We start from the raw sequence: 24,251 nt of genomic DNA, 5'->3' as shown, positions 1-24,251 counted from the left end.
AGCAGGACATTAGTTACCGCAAATTAGTTCACAACAAAAAAAGCATAGATAATTCACGGTGACCACTGTCAAAAATGCAAATAGTCCCATGGAAAGAATCTGAAAGAATTTGTAATGGAGTTGACAAAAATGTCAAGGTAAACTCGAAATGTATGAGAAGTATTCAGGATGCCAGTAGATCAAATGCTGTTCCCATGCTGAGATAACACCAACTGTCCAGCTTCAGGGCCACTTAATCAAAATCCTCAGCCATGGAGGAAAGAAGCCTAGAAGAACTGATGAAAACAATGTCACAGTGTTGGTTGTCTTAATCTCAGGAAGGATAAGAACCCTAAACAGCCATTGCTGTCTCCCACCTAAGACCTATGTTTGAGGCTTCTCTTTGTTTATGATTCTTCAGCCTATATAACTTTTAAAAATATTTAGTTATATGGCTCATAAATTGAGGACAGCCTTGGGCTACTGATGATCCCATATGATGATACATCTTTACTCTCTTTTGCAGTTAGAAAGGCTATACAAATAATGACTGAAAAGATACCCAACCTCCAAAGTTTTGCACTTTCCAGTCAGTCTGCTGCAGAGTCGCTGGTAGCTGGTGATTAGAACATCAAGCTCCTTTTTCAGAGCCTCATGAGCTGCAGGTGGAGCCTTTGCTATAAAATTGTTCACAGAATCAGTAATAAGCTTCACTTTCACTTCTTTCTGCATGGCTTCCTCCTTTGCTCTCTGAAAAGAACCAAAGAAAAGAAGCAAATCCAACATTTAGTCCTGGTTTAAGAAGGAAACATTTTTAATAACTCTATTAGAATTGTCCCTGACAGAATCCTGTCAGAGAGAAAAAAATAATGCCTCCCACCCCAAAAAAACAAACCAAGAGCCATTTAATTCCCAGACTTTCTAACATAATGTTGAATGCATCCAAACCCTATTTTTTTTTTTTTTTTTTTTTTTTCATTTTGGTGCCAATACACTGTACTCAATACAATTTACCATCTTACACCTCTTTAGTTTTCTGGAGCTCTCAGAATAGTAAAATATTCCAGTATTTTCTGTTTTCCCAAGAAACACACCTTTTTTTTGCGATAATGCCTTATGAACCATTTATTTGTTGCATTACAAATTCATGTGCCAAGGTTTAAAGGTACAATCACAAGCAGCAAGACAGAAAAAAAAAGGAAAATGCTTGTGACTGATTTTCCGCTCCTTGCCCCTGTCCTTAATCTGCATTTAAAGAGAAACTGAAAAAAAAACCCTCAGAAGGCAGCTTTCTAAAAGAAAGAGTATATATATATATTTATTTATTTATTTATTTTATAATGGAAGCTTCAAAAAGACCTTTAAATGCAACTCGAGGAAATATTTTTTTTCTTTACCTTCAGTTCCTCAACAGCTTTCTGTAATTCATCAGGTGTCTTATACTCAAAATCTCTTTCGAGATATTCCTCCTCAGCTTGGGTTATCCATTCATGCATCTCTGACAAATCTTTTCTGAGACTCACAGTCTTATCCAAACCACCTTTTAATGCTGCCTTCTTAGCATAGGCCTTTAAGAAAGAAAAGATTACATGGTACTTGAAGCAAGGCCACTGTACAAACTTAACAATATTATATCCTGAAAACAACAAAATTAAATCCTATACTAATAACATTGCTGTAATTAAGCAGATGTTAACAAATAATTAGATAGGTAATAGGTAATAGAGAAAGTATTTCTCACGTATAAGTCCTTTTGTTAGCAAGTCATTGCCATACAGAATGAGTTTTCGATGATCCTAGAACAAGACTCTATGCCATATAACAAGGACATCAGAATAAAAAATCTGAAAGAAACATCACCCAGTGTCTATCTCCTGCAAGATGGAAAATTAACAACCAGAGAAGACATTGATAGCACATGCAAGGATGAAACCAGAGGCTTTTGAGCTACAAAGTCAGGTGACCCTCTAACCAGTTTGAGTGCCACTAGCTCAAGAATAAAGCAATATACTTATCCTTCTTCTACTGATGAAGTCATTAATGCATCTCTCAGAAAGGTGTATATCCTAAAAATAGGTAAGTAAAAAAAGGAATCTCCTACAGGAAGAAACCACTTATCTTACAGGGAAAAATATGTTTGTTAAATCCTTTGCCGAACACTATATAGTTTTCATATATCTTATCACAGAATCATCGGAGTTCAAAGGGACCTCTAGACACCATCTAGCTCAACTCCCCCTGCTAAAGCAGGTTCATCCAGAGCTCTGTACCATGTCTAGGCGGGTTTTTCATATCTCCAGAGAAGGGGACTCCACAACCTCTCTGGGCAGCCCGTTCCAGTGCTTTATCACCCTCATAGTAACTAAGTTTTTGTTCATGTTCAGATGGAACTTCCTGTGTTCCAGCTGATGCCCATTGCCTCTTGTCCTGTCACCAGGCACTACTGAAAAGAGTCAATCTCCATCCTCCTTACACACACTCTTTAGATATTAATTGACATTGGTAAGGTCTCCTCTCAGTCTTCTACAGGCTAAACAGCCTGGAGAACTGGCTGTTAAACATATATGTTGTTTTACAGAACAAAACAGAATAACAATAAATAAATAAATAAGATATTAAATAAATATAAAAGCAGAGTCATACATGGTCCTTCAAAATTGTCTCTTCCTCATTCACAGAACCAGAAGAGATGCTTATCTCCCATCAACTGGAAAAAAAGTATCTGAATGCCATGTGTTACCCCTCTCGGTGATATTAACTGCATGTGTATCAACTTAAGCTGTCTCATCCAGATCCTTTCAAGAAATCCCCACAGACCAAACTGATTTTTATATTTACTACTCATGTGCTTTAACTGCTATTACTGAAGTAGTGTTAGAAATGCCCACTGAGAGGCAATAATTTTTGCTGTGTATTGAATCAAACTATTACAGACAGATTTTCAGGGAAGTCAATGAAAAACTGTAAGAGAGTTCTGAACTTCTAAGGCATTAGTTGAAATTTCAGTGAGAAAAGTGTAAAGATATCCAACTTATTAGTATTACAAAAACAAGCAATAAAAAACTCCACATTAGTTGAAGAGGAAAGAATACAGAACTGCATCAATAAAAATGTCTTACAGATTTTAAATATCAACTTTTTGATAATTATGTTTATCAGAAAAATATAGAGAAGCTATATTTCTCATGTAAAGTGAAGAATAATAATTTTAGAAAATATTAGACCACACTGATATATAATTCAGTGTTACTCAAATACATGTTAAAAAGGTAGACACAGAATGAGCAAGCAGAAAAGAAAGGCGATACATTAAAGACATTTCCTTTGAGCTGTCATAAAGAATGAAAATCCAAATGTAATCAATGAAACAATAGCATTCTTAGTTTCCTTAATCTGTAAAATTATTAAGAATGTATTTAATTAAAATATCTGTCATTTCCTGTTATGCCCCATTCTCCCAAATTCATGTTACCATTGGAGACTGCAATTTACACACATGCTTATGCGCACATGCTCTTAATTCTAGGTTATTTAATTCTGAACTTTTCCCTGCATTACTGTCTTATTTCATCTAGAGTGATGACACATGAATACAATGATGCAAAAGAAAATGTAACATTAACTAATACAATTTTCTTGGCAAATGCCTACACACCTGTCTCAGAAAGCTAGTTTTGCAGGAGCCATAAATTATATTGCTGTTAAGATCTAAGATACTAGTAGTCAACTAAATAGTAAGATACTGTATTATAATATAAATAAATTTACTTTGCACATATTGCTACATGCTAAACACAGTTCCTAAAAGAGAAGTTTAATTTATGTGAACAAATATGTCTAAATTCAGTTTCATATCAACTGGTTATGCATAGAAGGACAAATGCAGCTAACGAGAAACCTCAATCTATCAATTTTGAATGAACGAGTTACAGCAGGAGAAGATACCTGTTGGCAAATGTGTTCCCATTGCCCATTGAGATCCTTAAGTTTTGTCTCTATTCTGGAAGCAAATTCTGGCTCTGCTTCACTCTTCATCTTCTTCCCAACTTCATTAACACTATTCAGACTGGGCTGGATTGTCTGGATGTCATTTACTAAAGCCTGAAAGAATAGCAGAAGATTAGGCAAGCAGCACTCACACAGTTTTCCAGATACTATATCCGATATGCTATCACTATAAAAATGTATCTACATGAGATTCTGACACGTCATTGGTCTAGATCTCCAGTTGAATGAGCAAAATTAATGGGCTTAGTTATGAAAATATATAAAAAAGTAATGAGCAGCTGTAATATGGTAAGCTACACTATATCAGATAAAGTTCATTTGCAAAAATACATGTTATGTACGTTTCAAATGTTACGTACTATATATGTACAGTATATATAATGTTATTTTGCAGGTATCTATTACAATGCCTAGATCTTTCACTCACATTTGTGAAAGAGCATCCCACCATAATAGCAAAAAATTATTTGTGAAGCCATCTTATTAACTATGACCACCATTATCCTTGGGTTGGTAATTAATTTGTTAACTTCCTTAAAATGTTCTGAATGGTGATACTCTCTGGTTATGTCTAGTTATTAGAATTTAATTTGTCGCTGAGTATTACTGAAGCCCTTAGGTAGTTCTAAACTGCCACTTCCAATTTCATTTCCTAAGGCCTTTTTCAGTGCTACAGATGCTACTTGGGCTTCCTAAACTGTGAAAAGGTTGGAAGTACAAATGCATAAAAGATGAGAAATATGTGGTAGCTTTATTATATATTTGACAATAATGGCAAATATTTATGCAAACTCTTCATAAATTCAGGTGACAGATTCTGAAGGAGTTAAATGTAACTTACTACTCTGAAAAGTTAAGAGTTTTTCTATATAGTTTATGATAATTTTTATTTAAATAAAGAATAAGAAAGTCTGAGGGAAGAGCTCCTAGTTCTGTAAGACCAATATGTATGTTCTGTAAAATTTACACATCCTGCCAGAACACTTAGAGAACTTGTAAGTTCCATTGAAAATATAGGTAGGGACAACCACAGATTATAAGATTCACTGCTCTTACACGCTCTGTTGGGACAGGCAGAAGAATTTGTAAACCCTTTGATGGAAGTATCAATATTTCACAATGCTTTAAATCTGTGCTGGGACAAAATCCTGAAACTTGTAAGTTTATTGAAAAAAAAATTCGATAGGATTCACAATACCTTCAAGTTCTTTAGGTACAGCCAGAAAAGCTTGTAAATCATGTACGAATAACAGATAACAAAATGCACAGGTAATAACAAACAAACATGCAATGTTTGTAAACTCAACAAAGTAAATAGTTAAGAGGCTACACTCCTAGTATTTTCTGCAAGTATCCCTCTTTCATATTTTGCTCCTGCTATAAATACATTATGATACAGTCAGTGTATGCCTTCTCTATGTATTTAAGTTTCCAATTTTTTAACAGAATTTTTCTTCAAAGTCAGAAAATGCAGCAGGTTCAAATACATTCTAGAATATACCACACTTAAAACATGAATTTATTTTTAGGAACAGTAATAATTGGTGTAATTTATGTATAAACTAGGTTCACAGAGAAGCCTTGAAAAATTGCCAAGCAGATAGGTAATACTCACTGTACATTGCTCAAGTTGCTTTTCCAGTGCTTCTGAGTCACCTAGCGCAGGCCACTCTTCCTTCAGAAAAACATCCACTTCAGCCATCCACTTCTTCAGTGTTTTAGTGTCATTCTGTATATTAAAAAGACATTTTATTGCATCTCACAGAACCTGACTGGTGATAATGTAATTCATCCTGGCACTATGACTAAAACTCATTGCAATGTAATTTCAAGATTATTGAGCTGTTTGAAAAATATGAACACAGCAAACAAGCAAAAGCAATTCTATCTGGGACTGTCATCGACTCTTTTGTCTGCACTCTGACCATTTCTATCAAAGTTTAATGTGTCTACAAGCAAGTAACCTTCTGGGTCTCAAGCTTATGCCCTCCAGATACCATTTGTGTTCAGATGCTGCATGCATGTTCTTTGGTTCCCTGTATGGATTTAGACTACTCATACTTTGCAATTAATTCAGGTTGACCTATCAAATCCTCTTGTGCTTCAATTTAAATTTCAGGCTCCTGATGGAAGTTGCATGCTGTATTGCCTTCTTCTCTACCGGAACACAGCACAGAAAAACCCTCTTACTACTCTGAATGAAAAAATTGTAACTGAAATGGAATTTGGAAAAGATGCACTTCAGAAACAAAAATAAAATATAATAACTCAATGAGTCATGCACCAGTACAGGCTAGGAGATGATCTGCTAGAGAGCAGCTCCACAGAGGAGGACCTTGGATCCTAGTAGATGACAAATTATCCATGGGACAACAGTGTGCCCTTGTGGCCAAGGAGGCCAATGGTATCCTGAGTTGCATTAGGAGGAGTGTCTCCAGCAGATCGAGGGAGGTTCTCCTTCCCCTCCATTTGGCCCTAGTGAGACCTCACTTGGAGTGTCCCGTTCTGGGCTCACCAGTTCTAGAGGGACAGGGATCTACTTGTGAGGGTCTAACAGAGGGCTACAAGGATGATTAAGGGATTGGAACACTTGCCTTACAAGAAAAGGCTGAGACACCTGAGGCTTTTCAGTCTAGAGAAGACTGAGGGAGGATCTAATTAACGTCTATAAATACATGAGGGCTGGGCATCAAGAAGGCAGGGACAAGCTCTTTTCACTTGTGCCCTGGGATAGGACGAGGGGCAATGCATTCAAACTCGAGCATAGGAGTTTCCACCTTAACATGAGGAAAAACATCTTTACTGTGAGGGTTACAGAGCACTGTAACAGGCTCCCCAGAGAGATTGTGGAGTCTCCTTCTCTGAAGGCTTTCAAGACCTGTCTGGATGCCTTTCTGAGTTATATGCCCTAGGTTTTGGTCCTGCCCTGGCAGGAGGTTTGGACCCAATGATCTTTGGAGGTCCCTTCCAACCCCTAACATTCTGTGAGTCATTTCAAAGATTGATATTCAGTTACCATTTTCTGGCACTAGAATACTTGCAATCGATAATTTGTTCTTCATAGTCTTTAATTAACCCTTGCAATTAAAAAAAAAAAAAAAAGCTAAACATCAAATGCTTGAAAAGTGTAAATCCTACCAGTCCCAGGCAACATTACATAGATGAACTAATACCTTGAAGGGTAGAATGATATTTTTAAAATGTGACTTAAAATTACCTTAAAGTGCTACCTTAGGTAAAGAATTAGACACACATGATAACAAATATTAAAAATGGCAAAAAATTGAAAGGGATATCATAAAGCATTTGTTTTTCAAACTGTTCATAAAGAGTGAAGTACATACTGATATTATATGCTGAATGCAAAGTTGAATTAAAGCACAAAAAAGGACATTTCATTAGAATACCAACTGTGCCCTAAAATGTGTACAAAATGCCTTAGCAGCTACTATAAGATAGATAACCAAAGGGAATATTTTTCTAATGTGCTTCATATTTTTAGTAACAGGCTACTATGGAAAACGAACAGAATTAATTAAAATAATAATACAGAAATGATCAGTATACTTCAGAATAGCAATTACCAAAACACTGTTGAAATGTCTGCTGTGGATTCCAGTATCAGTTAGTAAAAATAGTGCAGAATCATATTTATTAAACTTTAATACCTTCACAAGAATACTTTAAGTATAGTCCATTAATTCTGCAAAATACAGATCTAATGGAATTTGTTCAAAGAGAGATTAGTCTCCAGCTATCACTGAAGATCAACTGTATGACTTGCATTTAAAATCAGACTGTAAATGCATTTTATTTATCGACACTGATTTCATCGTATCCCATGCTGAAGCATTCCATAAATTGCAACAGCTAAAACAATCATCTGGAAGATAAGCCATTCAAGGTGTTGAAAACACAATTACTTTTATATTAACTGTGTACTACAATGACTTTGGCAATAAATATGAAGGCTAAAATTTATACACAATCAAAGATTTCTGTGCAACAATAGTTCACCACATAGCTTTAAAAATACATGCTCTATACAGCATGGTGATGATGTTCAGGACTTGCTCCTTTTAAGAGCAATGAGGGAATCTCTAAACCTCTATCCAGAAAATTCAGAGGGGAAGAAAAAAAAAAGGAAAAAGTTTTAATTTCTCAAGCAAAGTGTATTGCTCTGTTTTGTGTCATTGCAATTACTTTATTATACTATCATTAAACCATTTTTCTACTTTTTCTTTTTATATCAGGTTTATGCAGCATCACCTCCTCTGTGAGGAGAAGCTAGATGCTGGCTTTTGCTGGACAGTCAGTTCTAAGATGCCTCCTACAGACCCAACACAGGACACAGATAACACAGTTAAGAAAGGGCAAAAATGCCAGACAGGCAGAGGGGAAGAGGAAAAAAATAAGAAACAGCCCTGTAGACACCATTGTGAGTGAACAATGAGGGAGAAGAGGTGCTCCAGCTGCTGGAGCAGAGATTCCTCTACAGCCCATGGTAAAGACTGTGGTTGAGGCAGGCTGTCCCCCCACAAACCATGGAGGTTAATGGAGGAGCAGATATCTACCCGTAGCCCATGAAGGAACCCAAACTGTCACAGATGGATGTACCCTAAAGGAAGCTACAGTCCATGCAGGAGCAGATATGTCCTGAAGGTGTGCAGCCCATGGGAGGACACACGCTGGAGCAGAGGAAGAGAGCGAAAAGGAACAGTAGAGAGAAGCTGTTACGGACCAACCGCAGCTCTGATTTCCCAATCACCTTATGCCCTTTGGTGATAGAGGAGTAATGGGTGAAGCAATGGAGTGCAGACTAGGGAAAAAAGTGAGAAGAAGTGAAGTTGTTTTATTTTTTTTTTTGTTTGTTTGTTTCTCACTACTGAAATCTATTTTAATTTCCTTCATTTCCTTTATGTCTGTTTTGCCCATTATGGTAACTAATCAGTGATCTCCCTTTCTTTTTCTCAATCCAAGAGTTTTTCCATCCTATTTTCTCCCTTGTGCTCAGGACAGAGAGTGATAGAGTGGCTGGGGCATCTGGTTGCTGACCAATGTCATCCCACCATACTATTATACTTCATTTCATGGCCAACTTCAAACATCATAGGTATATTTATGAAGCCAAATTTACAATTTAGAACAATGTGGCATTTTAGTAGCTACATTATGAATGATACTGATGAAAAAATTTTCTCCTTTTTCAGTCCATTTTCCCTACCTAAAAACTGATGAGAAGTAACAAAATTAGTACCTTTTTCTTCTCTAAATGGTTGGGGGGGGGGGGGGGGGTACTTTTTTTTTTTTTTTTTTCACACAACTCTATTGAATTAAGCTGAAAATAATAGAGTTCACATACTGTTGTATTATAATTCACAATATGAAGCTAATCATGTATCCTGTTCTATTACCAGCAAACAAAAGCCAAGGACAGAAATATTTATTGTTGTAAATAGAATAAATACAGAGCGGCAACACTGAGAAGAAGCACTGTGAAAACACAGCTTTGAGCATGGCTCCAGGACCTCAACCTTCAGAATTTTCTTTGTGACATCCCTTATGAGTATGCTAGTGTTCTTATGCACAGAGATGAGGAAAGAAAAACATATAAAAAATCAAAAATACTTTCTCCATTTTAGTGACAGTTTGGTTTGAATTCCTCTGAAACCTGCCACTTTAGATGATATAGATATAGAACATGAATATGTTAAAAATTGACTTATTTTAAATCTTAGTACATCTAAATCCAAGACATTCCCAGAAATGCTGATAAATGTAAATTATAAATAAGTATAAATAGGATATCCTCACAATGATTGAAACAGTGTAAGGTTTCAAAGTTGTAATTCTAAGTACCTGGAACTCACACAATTGTCATGCACACTTTTGCTTTCTTGTAAAAGCTTCCAAGATACTACCATATTACAAATTACTTAATTATGTAAATTAATCCATTAAAGTCAACATGGTTACAGCTACTTCAGCTGCATGACAATGTACTTCAGCTACATTGAAAGTAAGTAGAAGAGTATTAGTACAAATTTTACTGAAATTAAAGTGAATTTTTTCTATGAAACAGCATAGACAGATACAGCCACAAAATCAGAATTCCAAGTGAAATCTTGGAACCACCAAATTCAAGCTAACTTTTTAGTACATTTTAATATACTATTTTGATATTTCACTTTGGTTTCAGTTTCTTGAGGTGTATGAATGTGTTCTGTGCTAGTCCCAGAGCCACAAGCCACCACACAGTAGTTGAGGCTGAAAAAGGTTGGTTAACCTGGAATCGCTGGAATTTGGTCATAAGCTCCTCAAGTTTCTGGCAATGTTCCACCATCTGTGCTGATAATTTCTTCCAGCGGCCAAGGATCACCTCAGTCTCTGATCGATATCTTTGGCTGACTTCTGGAGGGGCTTTCCTGGACAAGTCTTCCACAGTTGTGCTGAGATACTTCAGGCCTTTTTGCTGCTCTTGCAGAGAACTTTGTAGAGCCTATGAATAAGAAGTAAATAGTACCACGATTCATGTGTCAGTAAAATTATTTTTGTTTCACAAACATAGGTGAGACTGCTGAAGGACTGAAAACTAAAAATTAAGGCCATCTTTGCTAAAACACCCAATGACATAGTCTACTGAGCAACTTGGAGCTGCTTTTCTCACACAAAAAAGAAAGTAGCTTTTTTAGTTGAAATAAAAATATCATCAAAAGTGTTTATACTTGTTAATAGAGATGATCCATATACAATTCATTAATTTGAGAAAGAAATTCACTATGGCTCTAATGATTACATTTTCAAATGAATCAGACTACACAAGGAGAAAAAGAATAAACTGGGAACTGATTCTATGATTTGAAGTCTTCAATAACTTCTCAAACTTTTGTAATTCTTTGTTGCTAACAAAACTTTTAACTAACTTTTTTTTCTATATTAATTTTTTTATTTTGGAGTGTGCTTTACTAGTTGCATCAAACAACATGCTCATTAAGCCATCCGATACTAGAATGACATCAAACAGTGAAATGTAGAGAAGGTTTGTACCCAGTGGCAAAACTTGTTCCACATTTGTATTTGCTTGTAAATCTGAAAGGAAATCTGACAAAACCCATGCTGTGTTTTACAAACCACAATCATTTCCATGTCAGCACTGGAAAATGAAATCAGCTAAATCTATACTCACCTACCAGAGCTATTTTCAAAGGAGCATTTTATAGACCATGGGTAAAAAGAAAGGCTTTTACTTAACATGTTCATTATATTATAAAATTGGTTTCCATGGTGAAGAACACTTCCAATACTTTAATTTTAGAAATCAATATAAGCATTCACCATCTCCTGAAGCCTTTGCTCAAAACCTGAATGAGTATCATTCACTCAGGATCCATAGGTTTTAGCAGACTCATGAAAACTAAGGGTTTTGTTCCTTAAAACTTTTCAATTGAGACATTCATTCCCACAGCCTGACCACTCACCTTGAGCTCCCTGAGTCTCTGCTCCATGATTTCATATTCAGCAACTATAGCCTGAGGCATGGAGAGTTTGGTTTCTGACTGCTGGATCCACATCAGTATAGTGCTCATTGTCTCTTCGTACTGTGCTGGAGGCAAACTGTCAAAAACTACATTCAGTGGAGAAGAAAAAGGAAAAAAAATGAAATAATGTTGTGCCTCATTATCTGGTAAAAGACCGAGCCTTATTGAAATCAATGCCTATTCTGCAAAAGATATGGCTCAGTATGGCAGTATCAGTTTTTTCCAGGAATTGTGGAAGTAGAAAAACTTTTGAAGAGTGAATACATTCATTCTATTGTTTATGATTTCTCTGTCATTTTATCAATTGTGTGTCATTTGACTCTCTTGTTATAGGTCCCACAACAACTTATGTAGCCAAGACAACTAGTATAACTCTGCGTCTTTATAAACAGACAAAACATCGTACTTAATCTGAAATCTAATTTCAGAAATGCACTAAGAAATAGCATTCCCTTTTAGGACCCATGTTTAAGTGTTTAATGTTTCTGTTCAAGTAAAATGTTCTGTTTAAGACATCTGTTAAAAGCTTAGAAAATCAATCTTTCTTCTGCATTAAAGCTGAATTTTATTGAACTGTTCTTATTGTGCCAACATTACAGCTGCTGTAAATAGATAACATCTGGCACACACATGAGCAACTCATTAGCAGAGATACTCCCTCTGCCTTCAACAATATTTTCTTCTATACTCATTAAGAAAAGTACAGACAAACAGCATGGCTGGTTGGAAATTAATAATTTCCAACTTGTACCACATAATAATTAAGCATATAAAAGCTAAAAAAAAAAAAAAAAAAAAAAAAAAAAAAAAAAAAAAAAAAAAAAGTTACTCTTATTTGCATCTCCGGCACATCTGTGGTGTTTCAGAAACAAACAAAAAAAATGTACTGAGAAATTGTATAGCTGTCTAAAAATCAATTTTGACCAACAACAAAATTATTTTTTAAATGCAAGCTTGCTTACATTCTCATACAGTGATGCTTGGCAGAATATACTTCAGATTTTAACCTAATTTTGTAGCTGATCAACAAAGGGCTACTTGAAAGAAACTTAGATTTTCAGTTAGGCATCATAACAACATGATAAAATCAGGGCAATTTAAGCTCTCTCTTGTGGAGTATGCACACTGTATGGCATAATTTCCTTACAAAAATCTTGGCTGATCTGATTCATCACTCAACATCTGGGGGTTTACAAGCGATAGGACGTGGTATTAGGAAAAACTGTATTTTCCCGTGTGCTGTATTTTCTTTACACAGGAAGCTACACATAACTGAAAGCAGAGAAAATAAAAAAAATCTATCTCATAAAATATAATTTCAAGGCTTTCTGTGTCCTTAGAGAGGTTTGTCTCAGCTTTGATTCATTTAATCCAAACAATTCCTACTGTAGAATAGACTATGCATTCAAACACATCGCTTCTGATGAACAGAGATATAATTTTAACAGCTCAGACATGTTAAAGATGTATATAGCTCTTAATCTGCAAAAGAAATATGAAATTAGTTCAGTATTGTGGTATAATGTTTGTCTTCCAAAAACAATTTTCTCCTTTAAATCAAAGCCAAATCTTAGAATTTAAGTATAACTTCAAGCAGCTATATAAAATAATACCTATTTTCAGCAGTAGTGAAGACTACAGCAGAACAGGTAAAACCACAAGATCCACTGTTACAGCAAACTCCACTAAACTGCACACAGCTCTTATCCTGAACATTTGCCAACAACAATAATTTTTAAACCATTCAAACACCACAAACATTTTGTCCAATTTTAATTATGTTCTCTAGTATTTGAAGGATTAAAGTGAGATCACAGATGTCAATTTAATCAAGCTATTTGCTTTCCTATTTGGTTATTAAATATTCCATTTAAAAAGCACATTTAAGTTCAGTGAAACAATGGTTTTCCTATTGCACTTTACCAGATTATTAAATACTACTTTTCAATACCTCTTGCCTAGCTAGAGTTTTTGAGGCTTGCTAGGTTTATAATTTCTTTTGTCTGGAAGGAGAATTGTTTGTTTGTGGTTTGCTGGGTTTTGTTTGTTTTTGTTGCTGGGGTTTGTTTGTTTGTTTGTTTTTAAAATATAGACAATGTGTCAGAGTTTTCATCCTCAAGGAAGCATTTTAACATCTTTTTTAGATTATACTTAAGGAAAGCCTATTTTTTTTTCAACTCATAATGCCAACAGTGACAATTCAGTCAAAATCCTACAGTGGGATTCACAGTACCTAGTTTTATCTGTCTAAATAATCTAAGACATCTACAGTCTCTCTGTGGGCAGTACAAACTTTATCCCTCAAAAAAACACAACAATTACTATTATTGCTACTAAATCATAGTTCAAGTCTCAAAAAACCCTTACAGTTACGAAATTTACAGGACACTTGCTTAATATTTTTCTTCCTCAAGTATGCAGGGATTGATGAAAGATTATTATACATATCATTACCATTTCACTGTCAGTTATAACCCATGTCTAAGTGTATAAAAATAAGAAACTCAAATTTTAAGCAGAACCAACAGACTAGAACTCCAAATGGTCATCATACTCTTATAGTTACTGCTGTTTGTTGTCTTGTAAAATTATCCCAAGACTGACTTGCATGAACTCTATATAGTGTAACCCTCTTTGAGATATGGCACTAGCAGATTAGGGAGAAAAGTGGCATGCGTGTATAATAGCTGTAAGTATGGGGTAGGTAAATAAGAATTCTAAAGAATCTTTACAGGATATAGAAGGTAATAGCTTCTTAAAGTCCTTCTTGATATAAATAGGAGAGCCATCCTTTAAATGCAGATGAATGATTCATTATCAATAACAACAACAACAATTATGACAATGACTTAATCTTTGGAAATTACTGATCCAGCAAAGGTAGAATCAGAATTTGAAATAGAAACAGAGTGCATGAATTTATACAGGAGAGAAAACCAGAAATAACTATGACACCTCCTCTGCAATTTCCATCTTGATATTCTTAAGTACACCTGCTACAAGGACTTTTTTTTTTTAATTTAAAGACTCTTCCCAAACCCCAGATGAAAAATAGTCTTGTCAAATGGAGAACATGTACCAGACTGCTTCTTACTGTAGACTGCAGCAAAAATAAAAAAAAAAAAAAAGTAGAAGTATCTTAACAGAGTTTGGTCCAGTCAGAAGACAAGGTGAGTGCTGGAAAGAATCAGCTGTCACCTGACTGATAGCTCACCCCATGTTGAGATGGGAGGGAAGGTTGACCAGGCTGTTCTCTAGATATCTCTTTGACACAGCAGCAGTTATTTTCAAGACAAATACATTCAAAATTCAACCCCTCATTCTTCACCAGGGCAATTATAAAACTAAAGATTTCCTTGGAAAATCACATTATTCCTATTCAAATTGTTGCCGTGATTGTCAATGTCATTCCCTTAGGTGTACTACTGAGTATTTTGAAGCACTGCCTGCCTTCTGTTTTTTCTATATACTGGTATTCTAGAAATGACTCTAAATGTGAGGAGAGAGAGCAGGCATCTTCAAAAAGATCATCTACAGAAAGGAAGCACTATTTCCTCATATTTTATGAGGCTGCATTTCTTTCATAAATGTTGCAAACCAGTGAAAAACAACCAAGTAGGTTTCAAAATTCACTTTAAATAAGATTTTTTTAATGGCTAATGTTAATCTAATAATGGAGAAAAGCAACTGAGAAAATCTGCATTAATTGTTAATATTTTGTTAAGAAATGTATTGTGTGGTATAGAGAAACTACTGAACTCTCTTGAATCTAAAAAAACCCCCAAAACCAAAACCACACCAAAAAAATCCACCAAAACCCAAACAAACAAACAATACTTAGGGGAGACAATGTCCTTAAGCTAGAGAAAACATTTTGAGGGAAAAACTTCCCTTAGAAAAGATAATAGAATACTATATACCCTTATCTATCAGAAAGGATAATGGCCTAATATAATATTAAAAAAAAAACAAACCCAAAAAAACCCAAAACCTACAAAAACCACAAACTCCTAATGATGAGTCAAAAATCCTTTAAACATTAAAGATCCCCTCATGATGAATAAAAAAACTATATATATATATAATCTTTCTAGCATGTATAGGTTATATTACAAAGAAAAAAGGAGCAAATATTACTACTGTTCTGCAACACATCACTAAGTATCCAAGGATTTTTTCTATCCATAGAAAATAATTAATTGTTAATAATTTCTGCACATAAAAGATGGAAATATCTAAAACACTCTAGCAACATTTCAACATTTTCTATTAAACTAAGGCTAAAACAAAGTCATGGGACATGGCTTTTTTTCCTGTTTGTTCAACAGAATAAAAACAGTCACTGAAGAAAGCACAATATTTTGTACTTCAGCTTTGGAGCTTTTTTTCATAATTTTTTGTTCATAAGTCTCTTCTGAAAGAAGATAAGATCTCATGCAATATCCCAAGCATGATCTTTTAAAACAACAGCACAGTTATGAAAGAAAGTTAGCATCTATAAAATTCCTTAAGATAAAATATGATTTGACATAATAATCTCATATAAAATATCACTACAGGTATATACAATACAGGATAAAACTGTTTCAATTTGATAGCTGAACCATTTGAGATGAAGCATCTTTGATGCAGAGCAGTCACATAAAATAAAACACCAGACCAGGGCTACATAAAATATTGATTCAGGGACTTCTGTTCTCTATCAGTTCAGGAGATTCTCCCCAGCCTGTTCAATGTATCTGCCTCAGGACAGCTGCTTCTGTGAATGTCCAGGAGACTGGATGAGCATACAGCAGCACAGGAGTGGTACAGCTACAACCGGGGAGAACTTTACCAAAGCCCTGCATTGGTGGCATTGCAGTTCAGGCAATGAACACTACTCATATTAATGGACGAGCTAACTGGTTAGTTCACGAGGTCTTGTTATAGAAAAATTAGGTGAGGCAAAATCAGTAGTTATACAGAACTGTCTACAGAAGAAATCATAGAGAAGCCATCATTTACCATATTTTCCTGTTGGCAGAATGGCAGCTGATTTCAGAATATAAGCCAGTGTGACACTAGAAGTCTTAAAACCTGATCCATTTTATGGCCTGACATGACATTTTTTCATTCTAAATTTTTATGTCTCATTCTTGCACCACATTCTATGTCACACTTGCATTTTATTAATTCAGTTCTATGCACCATTACCTCTTCAGTTTGTGTGTGTCTGCATGTGGAAAATAACCAGAGCAGCACAAAAATGCAGTGTTGAAAAAAAGTACATCTTTAATGTCCTTTCCAACCCTAGGGTTCTTCAAAAACGGAATCCTGCCAAAACTAGCCATGAAAAAAATTAGGAGAAATACTATATAGATCCACTAGAAGGAGCTAGCACTATGTCTGATTTCAAAACGGTACAGTCACAGTGGCTTAAGGGGAAAAAGATGTCTTTGCTCTTGAAAAAAATTAAATTTATATTTTGATCTGATAATTAATTTTTAATTTCATAGTCAGATACAGAAAGTATACAGTAGACACTGACAAGCTACTTATCCTTAAAAAATTATAAAGTCAATTTTCAATGTTGGTATAGCATTTTTCCCCTTTTGAAAAATGTGTTTTATTATAAGTATTGTAAATAATGTTGCAACTAGTAGCCATATATCTCATGTTGCAAAAGAGGAACAGTTCATCAGATGATGAAATACTAGATACCCTAAAGTAGTAGTACCTTCTTTAGTGAGCTTTATGGAATAAAATTTCTATTATAAGAAAATCTATAGCAGATTCACTCCTGCAAATATCTTTTCTCTCTACTGACAGAGAGACTCATAAGCCAACTAAACAAAGAGAGTTTTATGTGGCCAAAAACTATCACTAATTCTGTCCAGAAACATGCTAAGAAGAGGAAGTGTGATGGTAGAACTACACTGAGCATAACCTTAGCTTCTGAACAGTATACCTTGCCTTATTTTCCTACCAATATAAAATTAAATATTACACTGGTAATTTCTGAAAGACTAATTCAATTGCAAAAAAGACCCCCTAAACTTTACTTGTTTAGGGTGACAAAAGCAAATACAAAAGTAGGAAAGCAAAATATATATACCTATTCTTTGCATGCTATTCAGGAAAACTGACTTCTTGTAATGAACACTTACTGGTCTGTAGCTGCTTTTCTCTGGCCTGCATGTCAGCAAGTATTTGTTTGAAATGGCTGGTAAAAGCAGCAAGGTCAGCATCCAGAAACACTGGTCTTTGTTCTTTCTCTTTGAGTGCTTGACTTTGAGCTTTCAGCCGTTCAATTTGAGGCTGAAGAGTTGACATTCGGATGATTTCGTCCTGCATTTTTGAACAAAAAAAATCAAGATAAAGCTGTGCAACAAATGAAATGCCTAATGCCATGAAATCACTGTTATTTCAACACATATTACACAACTGCTTTGCTTCCAACTGCATCAGTTACAAAAAGAATTCAACTTTTAAAATCTTTTCTCAGAAGTCCATACCTCTGCTCCCAATATGACACTCCTAACATTGTGTGAAGTCCCTTTCACATGCCATTATCACGTTAGTAGTGTCATGCTCAAAGAAAATGAGATAGATTTTACATTAAAATTCTATGTCCAAGGAGCATTTTTTTCATGTGTAACTGGGAAGATAAAAACTAGCCATATCCCAGAATCTTGAACTCATCTCTGTTACACTACATACAGACTAAATAGCATGAAGCAGAAAAGGGGAGGAGAAGACACGCTGACATTTCTAGCAGTCCCACAGTAATACATTACAGGATGGGGTTGTGCTATTATACCTTCTTTGGCAGACCTTGTACACACTGTGACACTTGCAACTACTACGTAAAAAGACAGTAAAGTAAGCTAAATGTATAGTTCATCATAGAGCTACTATAAGAGAAGAAACTCTGTAAGCACAGTTCCAGTATGGAAAGGCCTGGAAACAGAACTAATAGCATAAATCTGAATTTGAGTTTCAAACACTGTTTTCAGTTTGAGAGCCTTTGGAGCCAAAGATCTCATAAAGTCAAACTTCTACAAGTATGTCATGCAATTTTTAATTCATTACTACATCTCAATAGATTCCTTTCAAACAATATTAGCTGATAAGTAATCTCCGCCTACATATTTGTGTACAATAAGAGAATAATGCAAATTTATGTGATGCTGCACATTCACACAAATGAAAACTTTCAGGGAGAATAATAAGTGAATTGCTGCGACCGTTTTTGTATAAATATACTTTTCCAAGTAATCGAGGAACAAAAAAGGAGAGGTGCTATGCTGGATCTTGACCCCACCAACAAAAAAGGGCTGGTGAGGGATGTTAAGTTCAAGGGCAGCCTAGGTTGTAGTGACCATGAAATGGTGGAGTTTGAGATCCTTAGGAGAGCAAGGAGGGCTCATAGTAAGCTTACTACCCTTGACTTCAGAAGGGCAGATGTCAACCTCTTCAGGGATCTGCTGAAGAGAGTGTCTTGGGATAACATTCTGGAGGGCAGAGGGGCCCTTGAAAGCTGGATGATATTTAAAGATCACCTCCTATAGGCCCAAGAGCGTTGCATCCCAACTAAGACGAAGTCAGGTAGAAACTCCAGAAGGCCAGTGTGGATGAGCAAGCAGCTCCTAGAAAAGCTCAAACTGAAGAAGGAAGCATACAGGGTGTGGAAGGTAGGCAGGTATCCTGGGAGGATTACAGACAGGTTGTCTGAGCAACTAAGGATCAGCTTAGGAAAGCCAAATCCCTGCTAGAATTAAATCTCACCAGGGATATTAAGAACAATAAGAAAAGCTTCTATAGGTATGCTGGGGAGGAAAGGACAACCAAGGCAAATGTAGGCCCTTTCATGAAGGAAATGGGTGAGATAGTAACACAGGATATTGAGAAGGCTGAAGTCCTCAATTACTACTTTGCTTCAGTCTTCTCTGGCAAGCGTTTCAGCCTTAACTCAAAGACCACAAAAGGTGAAATCAGGGACTGGGAGAATTAATTACCCCCCACTGTAGGAGTAGAGCAGGTTCGTGACAATCTAAAGAACCTGAAGGTGCATAAATCTATGGGACCTGAGGGGACCCATGGATCCTGAGGGAGCTGGCAGATGAAATTGCCATCATATTTGAGAGGTCATGGCAGTCTGGTGAGGTTCCTGCTGGTTGGGAAAAAGGGAACGTAGCCCCTGTTTTTAAAAAGGGGAAAAAGGAAGACCCAGGGAACTACAGGCCAGTCAGTCTCACCTCTGTGCCCAGCAAGATCATAAAGCAGATCCTCCTGGAAAGTCTGCTAAGGCACATGGAAAATAAATAGGCGATTGGTGACAGCCAACATGGCTTCACTGAGGGCAGGTCATGCCTGACCAATCTGGTGGCCTTCTATGACAAGTCTACAGAGATGGTCAATAATGGTAGAGCAACTAATGTCATCTACCTGGATTTGTGCAAGGCATTTGACGCTGTCCCACGTGACATTCTGGTCTCCAAACTGACTAGGCATGGATCTGACAGATGGACCACTCGGTGGATAAGAAATTGGCTGGATGGCTGCACCCAGAGACTTGTGGTCGATGGCTCAGTGTTCAAATGGAGGCAGGTGATGAGTGGTGTCTTCAGGGGTCAGTACTGGGACCAGTGCTGTTTAACATCTTTGTTGGAAATATGGATAGAGGGATTGAGTGTATCCTCAGCAAGTTTGCTGATGATACCAAGCTGTGTGGTGCGGTTGACACCCTAGAGGGAAGGGATGCCATCCAGAGGCACCTTGACAGGCTGGAGAGGGGGGCCAATGCCAACCTCATGAAGTTCAACAAGGCCAAGTGCAAGGTCCCGCACCTGGGTCAGCACAGCCCCAGGCACAAATACAGGCTGGGAGAAGAATGGCTGAAGAGCAGTCCTGAGGAAAAGGACTTGGGCTGGTAGTTGATGAGAAGCTCAATATGAGATGCCAGTGTGTGCTCACAGCCCAGAGAGCAACTGCATCCTGGGCTGCATCAAAAGAAGTGTGGCCAGCAGGGCCAGGGAGGTGATTCTGCCCCTCTACTCTGCTCCGGCCAGACCCCATCTGGAATACTGTGTACAGTTCTAGTGCCCTCAGCACAAGAAGGATATAGACCTGTTGGAGAGGGACCAGAGAAGGGCCACCAAGATGATCAAAGGTCTGGAGCACCTCTGCTATGAAGATAGGCTAAGAAAATTGAGGCTGTTCAGGCTAGAGAAGAGAATGCTCCAGGGAGACCTTATAGCAGCCTTCCAGTACTTGAAAGGAGCCTACAGGAAAGCTGGGGAGGGGGTCTTCATCAGAGAAGATAGTGATAGGACAATGGGTAATGATTCTATGATTGTAATTCTGACAGAAGGATATTCCCCCATTCTCCTGTACAATAAATCCTGCATCAAAACACAAGGTATGTAACAAGTGGTTGGCAATGACACAAATTTGTACATGACCACAAAGACAATTTTCTGGTCCAGATCCTTATGACAGAGGTAATGAGCAATAGCTTCTTAATGAAGAACTAAGGACACAGATTCCTCTGTGTGTGGGGTAAAGAAAAAAGGAAAAAGAGTTGAGTGGTATAATTCCCTAGTTTCAGGTATCTCAGTGTCTTAATAACTAAATATCTGGGGCAGAGTTTTAAGTACCCATATGTTAGGTTCTATTGCCTCTTTATTTCTTTACCAGTCTTTCCTTTTCTTGAATAAATATTTTCAATAATTACCTTGGAAAGATAAGGAGTTAGTTTTCCCCTGATACACTGAAATAGTGAAGGTCATAATCTGGCCCACTGTTGGAACACCTATGAAATACAGCATCATAAAAAACCTGAAGAATAATCTCTAACCTTGCATTTTTCCAACTGAACTTTTACTGTAGTAGGATCTGTTGCTGGTGTGGGTTGTGCTTTCAGCCAGTTTTCTGCAGTAATTGCTGTCTGCTCCAGTTGCTGCAGCTGGGAGTAGAAGTCAATTATGTTATTCTGGTACTCCAGCCATGTCAGTCTTTCACTCAGCAACTGACAGAACTCAATCCAGCGGCTCTTCAGCTGTTCTGAGGCTTGCCTAATGTTGTCAGGATTCAGACCCTCTAGAAAGAAAACAAAAGAGTAAGTTCAACACTTAAGTCCCAAAGAAAAAAAATAAATTAAAAAAATTTATTTGTGTTTTTGAGAGCTCATAAAACCACTTGAAGAATTATAATCAAATACCAATCCTGAACATACAGATGTTACACATTAGTGGATAAAGCATTTAAAAATATATTAAGTTGCTGCTAGGGTACTTTTGTTACTATGGGAATGAATTATAAAGTGCATTAAAGTACAAGAATGGGAATAAAGCAGGAAGTAGAGGTACAATACATAAAGCTAATTAAAGCTGCCATAAGAAATATCAAAATATCTGACAGCTGGATTTTGAAAAATACGTCTGGACTGCAATTAGATTTTAATGTATAAGCCTGAGCAAGGTTATTTTGTTTTGTTTTTAACAAAAAAAAAAAAAGAAAAAAAAGAAAAAAAAGAAGGATTTAAATTAATGGGCACATATTATACAGTTATTTTGATGTTTCTGATAGTTCAACCCTTACATTTTTAATTGCATGGTATTTTAGAAATATCATAAGCATGGAGGAATAAACTTATACTCAGATCAAATCTCCATCTAGGCCAGTCCTGTGTGTCCAACAGTGACCAGCAGTAGACACTAAGCAAAGACTGAGAGCTGAGAAACCACAGGTAACACTTCTCTGTGGTTATTTTCAGACAGGGCTTTGCTTCCCTGATACAGTTTGCTTATTTCTGTCTATTGTTCAATAATCACACTTAAATTATAGTTCATAAAAGAAAGCTGACAAGGCATTAGAGACCAGGCAACTGCCTCCAATTCCATTGTCTATAATTTAATTATTTAAAACTATTTGAAGGCAGAACAGCTCAATATAGGCAGTGAGAAAAGTAAGGTAGTATATATAAAAAAACAAGTGAAGGAGTTGTAAAAAACATCACTTACAATTATTCAGAAATTTGAACTCCAGTTGAGTTCAAAATATTAACTTAAGGATCTCACTTATTTTTCAGAGGAAGGTGAAATGTAATCCCTAACATTTATTACTGGCATGACATGCAATAAACACACACAGCAATAGGATCAATATTGATTTCAAAATGAATAAACTTCTTAATCTGTTTAGTAATCCTATACGCTTAAGAACATTTTAAATATATCATCACCTAGTCATAAACTAGTTAACCAGTAAAAGAGATGCTATGCTTTTATCACAGTGATAAAATTTAGGGTATTTTCTACTTTTTAACAAGTTCAAATGAAAAAGAGACAAAAGTCTTTAGTGGTATATTTTTTATTTGCTGTCAATATGGTTTATCTTATTTGCAACCCGTACTCCCAATCTGCAATAAAATTTATCAGGGATAAAAAATAATTATGTTCATGTGCAATTTTTAGAGGTAGAATGTAGAAAACTGTATCCTAATTACAGCTAAATGCCTTGAACTGAAAAATTACCAAAAATTTATTATAATAAAATTTTCATAGGAATTGCTATAATGCATGCTATATAGTAAACCACAGTAATTTATAATCTGGGATCATGTCTGTTGGGGAGCACCAAAATTCTCTGGCAAATCCTGTTCTGGATTCAGCTCAGAGGTATTCCATTGAAAGTTGCTTGGAAACAGTCGACTTGGAAACAGACCATGCAGTACCTGATAGCAGTTCCCTGAACATGCTCTGTTTCAAGGATGTTGCCTCAGCCAAGCAGATTCCACATTATTTCAAAAACTACAAGCTAAAATGTACAAAGATAGGAAGCCCAGTACTACTGGGACATAATGGCAACTGTGGTGACTGGAGCAGCTTTACATATACATAATACTCTGGAAAATGCATGGCACAGTTTATAAGCTGATTAAGGGTATAAATTAAACTATAAAGCATAAAGAGGTAAACAGTATTTTGACACATCTTAAAAAAAAATCCAAGAGTAATGTGGTCTTTCATGTGCATGTGTTTTCATCTGGAGATGCAGTATACATAACTTCATTTTCTTAAAGTGTAATGTCTAATGAACACATAGTGAGATGTTGAAGCAGCAGCATAAACCTGAATGACATAATATGTCTGAATAACAACAATAAAATATGACCAGCCACATAGATATTGCATCTTACCAACAGCAAGAACAAACATTATACAGAAGATAAGCCTTTAACTATGCTATATTTCAAGAAATGCTTTGGTTTTATTTTGACTCCGGTTATAAAAATGCTGTATACTCACAACAGACAGCACATATCTTTGCTGCTGTGTTCACTGAACCTCTGAACCTGGAAGAAACTGCCTATGACTGTGTCAGAGTAGATATAAAAAGATCACTTTTATTTATTCCTCCTTTCCTATCTTTGCCACAGTCTCCAAAGTACCCTTAGGCAAGATTATGATTATCAGGGAAAGTGCAGTCATGGATTCTCCTTGCATAATCATACTTTTCACTGTAATATTTTCTTCAGGGATTCAGAGAGGACTATATTTCAGATGACAACCTAGATACATCAGAGCCAGTTTTCTTCTTTCCACTCATATGTCGCTCTTGACATAAGACTGAAATATGTGAAAATACACAATAATATTCAGATTTCTTTAATTCTGTATTATCTAAACTTTGAGTTTAAATGAGGTTCCACAAGTGCATAGGTGAACAAAGAAATGCTTTTGC

The 24,251-nt window shown here is 36.1% G+C and overlaps 1 protein-coding gene across 1 annotated transcript in view; it reads right to left on the bottom strand.

Moving 5' to 3' along the window:
* DMD (dystrophin) overlaps positions 1–24,251 on the bottom strand; it is a 909,379-nt gene that overhangs the window by 664,595 nt on the left and 220,533 nt on the right. The window contains exons 19-26 of the mRNA XM_010004489.1: positions 21,364–21,605; positions 17,672–17,852; positions 11,466–11,611; positions 10,274–10,486; positions 5,603–5,716; positions 3,925–4,080; positions 1,377–1,547; positions 547–729 (exon numbers count right to left, since the gene is read on the bottom strand). Coding sequence (XP_010002791.1) covers positions 547–729; positions 1,377–1,547; positions 3,925–4,080; positions 5,603–5,716; positions 10,274–10,486; positions 11,466–11,611; positions 17,672–17,852; positions 21,364–21,605 — 1,406 coding nt within the window. The remainder of the gene's footprint in view (positions 1–546; positions 730–1,376; positions 1,548–3,924; positions 4,081–5,602; positions 5,717–10,273; positions 10,487–11,465; positions 11,612–17,671; positions 17,853–21,363; positions 21,606–24,251) is intronic.

This window comes from Chaetura pelagica, unplaced genomic scaffold (genome assembly GCF_000747805.2).
Source record: "Chaetura pelagica isolate M959 unplaced genomic scaffold, ChaPel_1.0 scaffold308, whole genome shotgun sequence".
Taxonomy (NCBI): Eukaryota; Metazoa; Chordata; class Aves; order Apodiformes; family Apodidae; genus Chaetura; species Chaetura pelagica.
Note: the sequence above shows the minus strand (reverse complement) of the source record. Positions and strands in the feature narration are given on the sequence as shown.